Source organism: Phalacrocorax aristotelis, chromosome 1 (assembly GCF_949628215.1).
Source record: "Phalacrocorax aristotelis chromosome 1, bGulAri2.1, whole genome shotgun sequence".
In the NCBI taxonomy this organism is placed as follows: Eukaryota; Metazoa; Chordata; class Aves; order Suliformes; family Phalacrocoracidae; genus Phalacrocorax; species Phalacrocorax aristotelis.
In genome coordinates this window covers 154,144,374-154,157,349 of record NC_134276.1, presented here as the reverse complement: position 1 = coordinate 154,157,349, position 12,976 = coordinate 154,144,374, and the positions used below count along the sequence as shown (strand labels likewise).

General features: G+C 40.1%; 1 protein-coding gene across 10 annotated transcripts in view; it reads right to left on the bottom strand.

Moving 5' to 3' along the window:
- Positions 1–423: 423 nt before the first annotated feature.
- CHRM2 (cholinergic receptor muscarinic 2) overlaps positions 424–12,976 on the bottom strand; it is a 105,408-nt gene continuing 92,855 nt past the window's right edge. For 9 of the 10 annotated variants that reach the window (XM_075116863.1, XM_075116829.1, XM_075116819.1 and 6 more), the window contains 2 exons: positions 7,807–9,242; positions 424–4,542 (listed from right to left, as the gene is read on the bottom strand). In XM_075116863.1, coding sequence (XP_074972964.1) covers positions 4,521–4,542; positions 7,807–9,203 — 1,419 coding nt within the window. In that variant the 5' untranslated portion in view covers positions 9,204–9,242 and the 3' untranslated portion in view covers positions 424–4,520. Of the gene's footprint in view, positions 9,243–12,976 lie in introns of all 10 variants that reach the window. The other variant, XM_075116887.1, reaches the window with a different exon arrangement.

The following is a 12,976-nucleotide window of genomic DNA, read 5'->3' as shown; positions in this document are numbered from 1 at the left end:
TTAACTAAAAATTTATTTTCCTTTGATATTACAGGATGGCTACAAAAGAGTCCTACCTATTCCCTTTTAACACTTAGATGACAGAAATATATGAAGTCTTATTGGAGGCCCTCATCAGATTACTGAAGGGGCCTTGCAGTTAAAGGCGAAATCTGCTGAAGGAAGCAGAGTCAATGGAGGAGGTGAACTGAGGGAGTAACAGAGATGTGGACAAGACAAAGACAAGTAAAATGGTACTCCAGACCTCTCTTGAACTTCACAGTTGCCAAGAAGGCTGGGGAAAGGAAAGTTAGACTTTTCTTCTTAATTAGTACAGACAGTCTTACAGCCCCGTGACTACTGTAGGGAAACTATTTTTCTCCACTTACTATCCCAGTTTCACATTTCACGGGGTAATTCACTTAGTAAAAAGAAAAAATAGACTTACCACATACAAAACCATTTTTATTATTGTTATAATTTGCTGTTTAATGCAATGCTTTAACTAGGAATACAACTCAGCAGAAGTACATACACATATATTGCATGTTATTTTAGTTGTGTCTTCAAGATATTTCAAACCCTCATCATCTCAGTCCTTCATGAGTTGTTTTGGTGAAGTACCTTCTTCCTTCCTTCATTGTACATAACATATTTGAATGTTGCTGAATAACACAGACATTTTTCTTCCAAATAGAGCACAACATTACAACCAAATTCCCAGTTAATATCACTTTATCAAACTTTATTTTCACTGTACGACTGTTGTGTATATATCTATACAGCATATATAAATATATATCTATAATGTATATATAATCAAGTGGGTCAGCTTTACACAGCTAACCATAAACTTGTGCTTATCTTACTTATATGAGATCAAATGTACGGCATCAAGAATTTGACCAGTCCCCGATTTGTAAGATCCTCAGTTCCCAGTCTTACTGTATGATTTTGGATATCACATACATGTAATGCATTCCTTTCCTCCTCGCAGTAGTATTTTCTTTTGAAGAAAAGAATGCAGTTGGGTTTTTTATAGAAATGAATAACAGGTTTTCCATACCCTTAAGTTAAAAAAAGTCTCAAGAAGAGATGAGGTTCTTCCTCGTACATAGAACTTGAAGAGTAATTGGACATTCATTGTAGATATATTTACATTATAACCTTATCTGGATAATATTACACATAATATTTTTTTTTTACACAGTCGAGATATGGTGTTGGTCATGTTAAAACACACTATCTAAAGGTATTTACAAACTGCTAGTCTCTAACTTACCAACCACCTCTGCAAAGTGGCACCAGAATTAAGGGATAAGATATAAGAAAGTCTGTTTATTGGCAACCATGGCACTCTCACCAGTGTTTTTATTACTATTACTACCACTACTACCATGATGTGCTTCAGAGAAGGGCTGTCTTTGGGGTAGAGGTGTAGAGCTGGAATCCCAGTGGGGGCAGAAATCTCCCCCCACTCCCCTCCACAGCCTACATGAGCTGGGGGGAGCAGAAAAGCCATCCAACCATGACCTGTCTGTTGTTAGGGCACGTTAAGCTTGTCCCCCTGTGCTTTCATCAGTGCTGTCAGGTAAGACAGTCCAAATGTTAAACACTCAGTGAAATCCTTCCTTCTGAAGGCCACTGTAATATGGACCGTGATCACGTTGCCTCACGTACCACCCACAGCCACTTCTCCCAGAGAGTCCAAGCACTTTGGGGCATCTCAAAGAAAACAGTTTCTATGTGCTTCTTGGCAAGTACGGTCCAAAAAAAAAAAAAAAAGCTACTCACTACAAAAAGATGAAAAAGAGTAGTTACCTAATGGCACTTATCAGGTTATGCAGAACTTTGGAAGGCAAAAAGACACCAGAATTTTTTCCTTTTATTTGGTTGATACCAGAATGAAATATGTACAACAGATCTACCCAGTATCCTGAAATATGAGGCTGGGAGGACTAATACACTCATGTAACCAAGCAGTTCCACAGTGTAGCAAAAGAGGCCATAGCAAAGGGAGGGAAGTAAATGTGTAGGAGAAATAATTGCATTGGTTGTGGTAAATGATTCATGTCCAACTCAGCCTTGTTATAATTATATTCTTAGGCTTGGTTTCTTAGTCAATACTCTGCTAGTAAGCGCAGGAATGAAAGGGGATTCAAGGGAAGGGAGGGCTACCTTACCATTGCACAGGGCATAAAATTAATCCATGCACATCTCTGCATGATATTCCACTACAGGAACATTCACCCTTTGCCATTATTCACCAATGTTTCTAACACGGAGATGGCAAAACTAGGGAAGAAGAGAATTAATTTGGCTTTGTTTCACACAAGGGCTTTTTTAACTTCGAATTTAAAATCCATGAGGAAAGGATTTATGGAACTTCTCACTTCACACAGTAGTTTGGGCTTCAGTGGAGGGGGATTTGCACGCTAGGGAAGGCAGTATTTTGATGGGGTTAAAGAGTTTGAATATCAGCATTCACAGTGCCTGAAAGGCAAGAGAAACTGCACACCTATAGCTGAAACACAGGCAACAGACTTGTTAAAGTGAGGAAGGAGGAAAGCTTTTTGCCAAGACTGTGACAAAAGAGGAAAGACAGGCACAGAAATGAGAAAAGAAGCCGCAGCAAATTAAGGACCATCTCTCAGCTTCCTTCAGGGAAAGATCTTCTATAAATTAAAAAAAAAAAAAAGTTTCTTAAAAGTCTAGAGCTTTTCATGGTATACAATAACAATGAAAGTGATACTGTATAGAAATCACATTCCTAGCAAGTGTCTCTACACATGCTATATAAAACATCTGTAGACCCAGAGGTGAAAAAAAAAAGCTTACTTCTTTTAAACTTCTCAATTTCTACCACTTGCACTGCTGTCAGCTGAGAGTATAGAGCCATCTAGGAAGAGATCGTTAAAAATATCAAAGGTTATTAGACTCCAAACCTGTCAGCAAACACATCTGACCCACAGGACCAGAGTTTGTTTTCCTAACAATTTAGCTTCTCACAGGAAGCCTCCTGATCTGTCAAAAAATAAAGATTTTTCAGGAATTATTGTAAGGGGAGGGAGGAAAAAAAATATAAGCAGCCCTCTTCCTGTCCCCCCAGCTCCATCACGCCAGCTTTGCAGTGTGATGGCTGTGAGGACGTGACCTATTTAGTATTTGTTCCTGCAAGGCCGTTACCAGGATCAGTTTTGGGTAACAGAAGTGGCAAGGAGAGGTGCTGCCAGCTGAGGTGAAAAATTCAAAGTGTGCCACCTCAACACCACAGGAGAAACCAGGAGCCATATCCACAGGCAGCACTGGGGCAGCTCTTGCATCCATAAAAATGAAAACAGGGATCAAAATTAATAAAAACTGGGGAAGGGGCCAGTGAGTTTACTAGCAAGTCCCACTGCAAAGCAGACACACATGGACATGTTTGAATCCATCAGGAGATGAAACAAACAAAAAAATTTTCATCCCCTCCTCCCCTGTCCCAGCTGGGATGGCTGAGGGTTTCCTCACCAGTGTGTGGGCTGTTCTCACCACAGCCATGCTCGGTAAGGACTCCTCCTCTTGTCAGTATGTCTCCACAGGAAAAAAATGAAACAAAGGACTGACAGATTTAGCACTTGCTTTTATCGCCTTCATGCTTTGTGGGTGCCAAACGACTGATACCTGATGTCCATTTGAACAATCCCATATCCATAAGCATTTGTGAGGGGAAAAAAAAAAAAAAGAGAGAAACAAAGAAAATTTGACTTATATAGATGTGTTTGTTGGCTTTGGACTACATTTTATGAGGCAATATTCAAACACTTTACTACTTCTGAGTGGATCCTCATGATTCCTAGTAAATCAACTTAAAGTCCCAAACAGAAGGCTGACAGAAATTTTTCTTAGGTTTTGTCCTCACTGGAAAACAAATTTCTTAACTTCAGCTTTTTTCTTTCTTTAATTATTTTTGGGGTTTTTCTTTTTTAATTTTATTTTTTAACCACAGATGTCTTTAATACTCAGAAAAGGTGCCAGTTGGATTGACATATCTTCAGGCTGTTGTTCTCTCCCTGGAGAGTGAAGGTAGGGCTGGCCTGTGACAGCACAAGTCACTCCCCATAGATCTGCTGACGTGACAGATCCTGCTGCAGCAGGGCTACTAACAAGGGTTGGTTGGGTCTTTTCAGTTTTAGCCTGTTTCTGGAAATAATTAATAGGAAGAAAAAGAGAGGGCAAGAAGTGCTAACTGCAGGTTTTTGTTGTTTGTGGTTTTTTGTTTTGTTTTGTTTTGCTGTGTTGTGTGTTGGTTTTTTTTTTCCTCATCAGTCACCTGCAGTTTGTTAAATTTCTATGTGAAACAAAAGTGGCCAGCGCAGCACATGGGGTGGATGTGCCACTGAGATCCTCTGGCCAAGCCCAAGGTGAAGATGTGGCAGCACCAACAGCAGGGCCACCTGGGGCCTTGGGGGCGACGGGGCGCAGGTGACAGCCAGGGAAGCCGGAGGAGGTACCCAGGGAGCGTCGCTCTTCAAGACCGACATCTGCATCTTGCAGAACTGTCACTCAGAAGAGAAGTGAAACCTGGTGAACATGGTTTGGGACACAAAGGAAAGACATGAGAGCTCAAAAGGTGTTCAAAGGAACAAATTATTTTATGGCTCTGAAAGTTTATCCTACTTTTTGTCTTACTGAGCCACAACCAGCTGAAGACCTGAGAGGTTCCCAGTATCTCAGGGCAGACTCTGCCTCCTCCCTGCCTCAGGGAGGGGGTAGACAGTGTCATGAGTAACTGTTGGCTCTGCACCTCCCGCCAGCTGCCAATGAGTGCAACACGGACACAATCCCATGCAATATCTTGAATGTTAGACAATTATTTTCCATGTATATAAACCATGTTGGAGTGTGTATTTGCGTGCCTGTGTATGCACACATAGGTACATTATGTCATCTATTTTTACGTTGTTTCATTGTCTGTGAATGTGGATGTAGCATGGAAATATTTTTTCATTCAGCTGGTACTAGGTGGAAACACATAGGATTGTGTGTCCTGCAAGCCTTCTAAATATACGCTAAAACAAACCAAAGCATCTTGGTTTTTTGGATCAAAAGTGGGGGCGCTGCTAGGAAAATTGCTAGAAAGATTCAAACTTAAGGTTTTTCTTTTTCTTTGTTTATTTCATGAAGGCTGGCCCCAAAATATTCTTTTCTGCATGGTATTTTGAGTGTCATCACATCACATGACAAAAAAGTACAATTGTAATCTATATCTTGCACTTCTTACCCTGTAGAAGTTGACTTAGCTATTAGAGGAATTCAAAATTTATGAAAAAGTGATAATTTATGAAACAGCTTCAAAGGTCAGAATAAAGGATTTGCACACCTGCTGGAAAACCGGAGTTAAAAGGTTAAATAAGAATATACAAACCATTATTTCCCAATTATAGTACCTGTACTATTGATACCCACAGCACTTGCTGAAAGAAAGAAGCAGGTGTGTTTCTTTTATGAAACTTTTCTAAAGAAGTGAGATTTATAAAATGAACAGATTTCCTTTCATCTTTGGTTTTTATCTGGATTTTTTAACATTGTAAGCGAATGAATGATCTAGAAATGATCATGTAAGTATTTTCCTTGACCTGTCAAGATAAGCGTAGTGAATATAGTTTTGAAAGACAAGCAGCACTCAGTTTTGCAAGCCTTATCATTGAGCAATTCTTCCTTACAAGCAGGAAGATGAAAATAGTGATAGTAAATATGACTTAAGGCAAGTGAGGGCTGGAAAGTTAGATCCTTGGCTGTATGATGACACTTAGATATATTAGGATGAAATCACTAGGGGTATAAAATCAATGAATGCATATTAAGACACATTAATCCTGAGTTTAATGTGGCCTTAATTTACTGCAGTTTAATCCTCCTCATGTTCACTTTCCGCTAAGAACTTTTACTTCAAAACATGAAAATCGTCATAGTGCCAACATGCTTTGACACTGTTCCAATAAGTTTGTCAAACGTAAAACTTAAGTTTTCAAGATTAATTTACCTGTATTATTGAAAGTTGCTGTTTTGAAGTGCATTTTGGAAGACACTAATGTGGTAGTATGAACTAACAGAATGATTTGGTGTCCTATGTGGTAGGTGGCTTTCACTCCAGAAGACAGTCTCTCAGGACATTGTCTATGCAGCACGCTACTTTTTTGTGTAACAAGATCTGTAAGTATACCTTCACTAGTGCCTGGAAGTTAGAGTTACTAAAAAGACAGTAACTAGATTATGCATAACTCACAGACAATTGCTTTTTTCAGTAATCTGATACATTTTGTCCTATCCACACAGTGCTCTGTTGTGCTACAGTAAATATCAAATATTGAAAGAGTAAATTCTTTGCCAGGCAGAAAGAATCTGAATTTGAGCTGGTGCGGAGTAGCAGATAATATCTGAACTTGACCTCTGCCGACCCCCCCATCCAGACTATTTCAGTATCTGGTTTTGTGTAATCACTGTTTTCCTCTCTGCCTTTTAGTAGCATTATCTCTTGGCTTAAAGTCAAAATATTGCTCCCAGCTGGTACAAAAGGCAAAATAGCCAATATCTTTTCCATAAGGTAAACCTCTTGTCCAGGATACATCCAGGAACAACCCTGGTTTCACAATAACGGCTTAGGCAGAGTTTGATCCATGTAGGCACATCAGTCCATCTTATGCTTTTCCTCAATAAATAAGTATGAATCATTTTTTGACTGTTCAAAAGCATGTTCATCTAGTATCAACTATTCATTCTGTGGAGCCTCAGCATACGTCTTTGCCTGTACATCCAACTTTAAAAGGATGTAACCTCCATTTTCCTAGTAATAACCTTATTTCTATTCTTCAACTGAGGCTCTCCAGCCACCATGGTGGCTGACTGGGTGAGACCTTTGAATTTACAACTTCTTTTGATATTCAGTCTTTGTGCCCTGGTACAAAAGGGAAGAAAAGGCTGATGGAGGTAAAAGACAAATTCACAGGTGGATTTTATATGACAAATGAAGTGAACAAATTTGACTCAAAAGCTTTGGTTAACATGGATGCTGAAATAGTCTTGGGATGTAGTAATCTGGAAATAATGCCTTTTTTCACTTTTTTCTTGACATGATGAAGGAATTGTGGAACAAAGACTTCTAGAAGGGAGCAAGCAGCAGACTTTGAATGATACACAGGTTAGGCAATGGCTATGTGTTGAACATAAGTACACTTTCAGAACTGATGCAGTTTTGGAAATGGTAGTGTCGTAAACAATGTAAAATAACTTTCATCATGATTTACCTAACATTAAGGTTCTTACATGACAGTGACAAAAAAGCTTTAGACAACTTTGAGATTTAGAAACCTTCTATCATGATTCAGTTCGATTATGCAATAATCTTCCAAACTCCTATGCTTCTTCCACACAGTTATGGTTAAAATTCCCTTTTCTTTTCCCTATATGAAGACATATCAAACAGACACAGGAAAAAAAAGAAAAAAGGAAAAAGAGGAACAAGTATTTTACACAGAATGGCCAAAAATCGTAGACTCTAAAGCCCTTCTGCAGAATACTCTCAGAGAACAAGGAACTGTGTCTCCAGTCCACATACTTGAATAATTCCTCCAACATCCCTATGTCCTCAAGATTTATTTTCCACAATTAAAAAAATGTTTATACTTATAGTAGTCCTTGGGGGTGGAGCTGATGCCCCATGTCAGTATTTCCATTAACAGCCTGGATTTCACATTCTGTAGAAGAGCATAAAGTGCTATGGCATATTTTTTTTAATTTAGTTTGGAACTTCTTTACCCTTTTCATGATTTTTATTAATATTTTTACCTTGTAGCTCCTATATTCTTGTAATGACACATAAGAAGGTGCTTAAAGGTCTTCTTAAAAGTAGCATTGCAGAGTGCATAACAAGCAGGGTTGATGGTGCTGTTGATATAACAGAGCCAATAACCTATGGTCCATACAGTGCCAGGGATGCAGGATGTGCAGAAGCTGTTGATGAGCACCATCACGTTATATGGGGTCCAGGTGATGATGAAGGCCAGGAGGATGGCCAAAATAGTCCTTGTCACTTTTTTCTCTCTAGAAGGAGGTGGTTTCTTTTTGGCTGGCTGCTTTGTCATCTTGACAATTTTTCGGGCTACACTATTCTGCTTCTCTTCCCCATTGGTGCCTACAATCTCCACAGTAGTGTTGGTGGGGGCACAGCAGTCACCCTTTTGGGACTTGGTGACTATTCTGATGCATGTCAGCTTGGAGTTCTCTGCTTTGAGAAGGTCTTGGGAGGCAGAAGCCTGGCTGGCATCTTTGGCAGCTTCATCCTCTTTCATGTTGGAAGCAACCACACTGACAGAGGTGGAGTCGTTGGAGCTCTCCTTTTCCTCCCCTTGAACACAGTTCTCTGTAAGAGTCTCTCCGGTGGTTTTTCCATTCTGAATTTTGCTGTGCTCCAACCCATCCCCACTGGTTGGGATGTTGTTATTGTTTGGTTTCACTATTTTACTTTGGACAAGGCTGGGGGAAACTGTATCTTGGTTTTGGGCAGCTTCCTTTTTCCCTTTCTTTATCCGACTCTTACTGGCTTGAGAGATTTGCCAGTAAAGGACAGTCATGATGATAACAGGCAAATAGAAGGCTGCAATGGCAGTGCCAAAAGTGACAGCAGCATTGGAAAAAAACTGGATGTAGCAATCCCCATCTGGCACAGTCCTTCCTCCGACAATGAACTGCCAGAAGAGAATTGCAGGGGCCCACAGGATGAAGGACAGCACCCATGCAGCTGCGATCATCATGCCTGCCATCTTAGTGGTCCGCTTTACAGGGTATGTCAGAGGTTTGGTGACACAAAAGTATCTGTCAAAGCTGATAATGAGGAGGTTCATTACAGAGGCATTGCTGACTACATAGTCAAGAGCCAGCCAGAGGTCACACACCACAGGCCCTAAGGGCCAGTAGCCTATCACAGTGTAGAGGGTGTATAGGTTCATAGAAAAGATGCCGATGATCAAGTCAGCGCAGGCCAAGCTGAACAGGAAATAGTTGTTGACAGTCTGTAGGTGCCTGTTGACTTTGATTGACACCATGACCAGGATATTCCCAATTATGGTGACTAGACTGAGAGACCCTGCTACCAGGACGATGAAGACCACCTCAACAGTTTTATAGGGGCTCTCCAAAGCCATCACATTTTCAGTGGAGGAGTTTATGTACGTTGAGTTATTCATTTCTGTTCTGCTAACAAGATACCCAATTATCACTTAAGCCTGCAGAGGAAAGAAAACAAAACAGATACCATCATGAAATTAGTTCCTTTACCTTTAGGAAATGGATCCCAGAAAAACTACTTGGAAATGGTTTAAAGATAGAAGATGTGTGCAGAAGGAACAGTCAGCTTTGGCTAATGAAAACACCTTGCAACATACAATATCCCTTTAGGAATAACATACCAAAAGGATACCTCTAAATATGTGACAAAGATATAGCGTTTGCATCCAGATCTAGATTTTTAAGTTCTCAGATGCATTTTTTTCTTTGTCCTGTCATAAAACCAATAATGACTTGAAAATTTTGGAACCAGATCTGCCTATCGATTTGTTTCCTACCAACAAAACAGTTCACTTTGCTCATTTCAAGTCCTATTCCAAATAAAAATATCCAGTCCTGAGAGTATGCCATTCTTATAACCTGAGGTGAAGATGTGATTTACCAGGAGCCAGATCACACAAAGGTGACTTAGGTTTCCAACTTTCCCTCATGTTTCATCTGGGTATGCTTTTGTGAGGTTTATGGAACAATTTTGTGTCATGTCTTCTCCCTCTAGTTTTCTTACACATTTTTGTAAGCACTTGCAAAGGTTTTGGCACTGCATCAAACTGAAGTTATTAGTTTGCCAATAAACAAAAAAAGGTAGGTCTGCTGAAGTCAGTAGAATTAGTAGACTCACCTCAGTTGAAAATCTGTCTCTCCAGTTAGATGTGTACGATTTTTATAATTTTTTTCCTGGAAAAAGGGTTGTTGCTTGGGGTTTTTTTAACACAATTAAGTTAGCTCTTGATGCTCACTTGCTTGTACTTTCCTCAGTTCTGTCTGAGGCAACTTTGTAATCTTGTAATTTATACTTAAAGAAATACAACTGGCAAAAGATCGGGCTCATACATTTGCTTCGTATAGTAAGAATAGGCTGAGGGAAATATAAAAGAATTTATACCCTGTGCAATAAATAGGAGAATAGGCCAGACATCCTTAATATACAAGACTGTCATTTCAGCAGTTGACTGTGTGTTTTTCACCTAAAGCCTCACACATGAGCCACTGGCTATCCAGTTAGATGTGTAAGATATATTTTTGGGACAAGCTAAGAACTTCTCCCAAGAAGAGTTGTTTATGAAAATTCTTGACAGAAGTCATTCTTTATGAAAAGACAAAATAACTCACAGAGATGTACTGATTTCAAAAAAATTTCAGCTGAAAAGGGTTTGTGGTCCAGGGCTCTGCAGCTACCTCTGGTGACAGAGAGCGAGAGGGGAAGCAAGAAGGGAAGAGAGTGAGAGAGGATCAGAGCTGAAAAAATTGTGCTTTATGATAAGAAAACAAATGTTTCTGTACGACTTCATTTTAACAAAATGTTCATAGGTTTTGTTTTCATTCCACTGAAGAACTAAAATAAATTTTAAAACCTAAAATTTCTTGTGAAACCAAATTACCATCTTCCAGCTAATTTTATTCCTAAGTATTTTAATCTGATTTTTACCCACTTCCATATTGGTAATTGAGTATATATTTCCTTGAATTTATTATCTCTGGTGCAAAGAGCTCGATGAGAGCTAAAAGGTAATTTTACTTGTTAGGAATAGGATTTCACTGTGTTCTTTTGAATGGAAGCAAAGCAGAGGAGTCCCATTCCCACTGATGTCTCTTGGCACAAAATTTTCCTGTCATGAGACGGCTGGCAGTTCTGGACTTCAAATTACATTGACAGTTACAGCTTTCTTAGCTATGGAGAAACATACCTGCTACCACTTACTCCAGTAAAATCTTCCTTTGCTTGCATCAATATGACTGTAAAGTGAAGCCTGTTTTGCTGTGTGTGCCGATGAGAAGGTATAGGGCTGTAGAAACATTTGGTTTCAACCAACATATATCTTCACTGCTGATAGCACTACCATTATATGAGCAGAGGCACGGGTATGCACGCTTCCTAATCCAAGACCCACTAAAATCTGCTGGAGTCCTTCCTGTTGGCTCCAGCAGGGTTTGAATCAGGTCCATAGTGAGGTTTCTGTTTCTTATTGTGTCTGCCTCCTCCCTCAGTACAGGACTGCCTGTGGACTACTTTTGTTTTTGTCATGCCATGGAGCCAGCCCATCTCTCCCGCTGGAGGGGCAGTTGTTATGGGAACAGATGTTATTCATCAGGCAGACCTACGGGGCAGAGTCATTTTAAGGTAATATGACCTCCCATTATGAGAAGTACCAGATCTTATCCTTGAACAAACAGAACTCCCCTCTGCAAGCCCATGGATAGTTGTGTGAGTTACACAATATAGCACTGACTCCCATGGGTACCATAATTTATCCTTGTATACTAAGTGCATTCTTGCTAAACAGAGAATACCCATGTGGTGGTTTAACCCCAGCCAGCAGCCACGCACCACACAGCTGCTCGCTCACGTCCCCCTGCCCCCCTCATGGAATGGGGGAGGGAATTATAAGGGCAAAAGTAAGAAAACTCATGGGTTGAGATAAGAAGAGTTTAATAATAGTAGTAATAGTAGTAATAATAATAAAAATAATAATAAATGTAGTGGAAAAGTAAACAACAAAAAAAAGATAGAGAGGAACAAAACCCAGGAAAAATAAGTGATGCAACTGCTCACCACCTGCTGACTGACGCCCATCCCATCCCCAAGCAACAATCACTGACCCCTGACCAACTCCCCACAGTTTATATACTGAGCATGATGTCATATGGTGTGGAATATCCCTTTGGCCAGTTTGGGTCAGCTGCCTTGGCTATGGTACCTCCCAGCTTCTTGTGTACCTCGCAGAGCATGGGAAGCTGAAAAGTCCTTGACTAGTGTAAGCACTACTTAGCAACAACTAAAACGTCAGTGTTTTATCAACATTATTCTCAGGTTAAATCCCAAACACAGCACTATATCATCTACTATGAAGAAAATTAACTCTATCCCAGCTGAAACCAGGGCAACCCAGGAAAGGCAAGAAATTTCTCTTGTGCCCTGAAAACCAACCAAATTCATTTTCTGAAATATTTTTAAAAATATATATGACTTTGCGGAATGCAAACACCGTAAACACTGCATGGTAAATGTCCAAAACCAATAAATCAACATATAAATAATTTATGATTTTATAGTTGATATGTATTTGGGAAACATTTCCAGTGCAGTATTTTCTACCCTCTAAAGAATTACTTCATAGTGCTGAAAAGCATTTCCTTCCCTTCTCTTGAGTTAGAGAAGTGTTTGGGGCAGAACTGGGGGATTTGGTGGACTACATGGTACATGCACTTTTGGCCTCATGTGATGCCAGGTCTTTTTGCACTGAGTAGCACAGAGGCAGAAGCAGGGCACGGTTGGGTTTACCTGGACCCCCATTACCACTTGCGAGGAGAAACATAGCCCAGGTTGGCACAGGCTGGAGTAAACCTTCACAGAGCATGCTGGTAACCATGGTCTGCTTTGCTTTCCTTCATTTACCTCCCTGGCAGTCACTGGGAACAGCAAAACAAAGGTCTGATAGGTGAATTCAGTAAGCTGGTTCTCTGTAAAAGGGAACCATGGTAAGTATGAGGAAGCAAAATGATACTGTTGAGGGTATTCCTCCTACTCCATTGCAGACCCTGAGGAGGAGGCCTGAAGAAACAGGAGGGCAAGGAGATGGGACAAGGACTGTATGTCACCCTTAGGATCAGGATCTTCAAGCAGGAGGTACTTAGGTATTACATCCTGCTGACTATGCTTTCCACTTTCCACCGT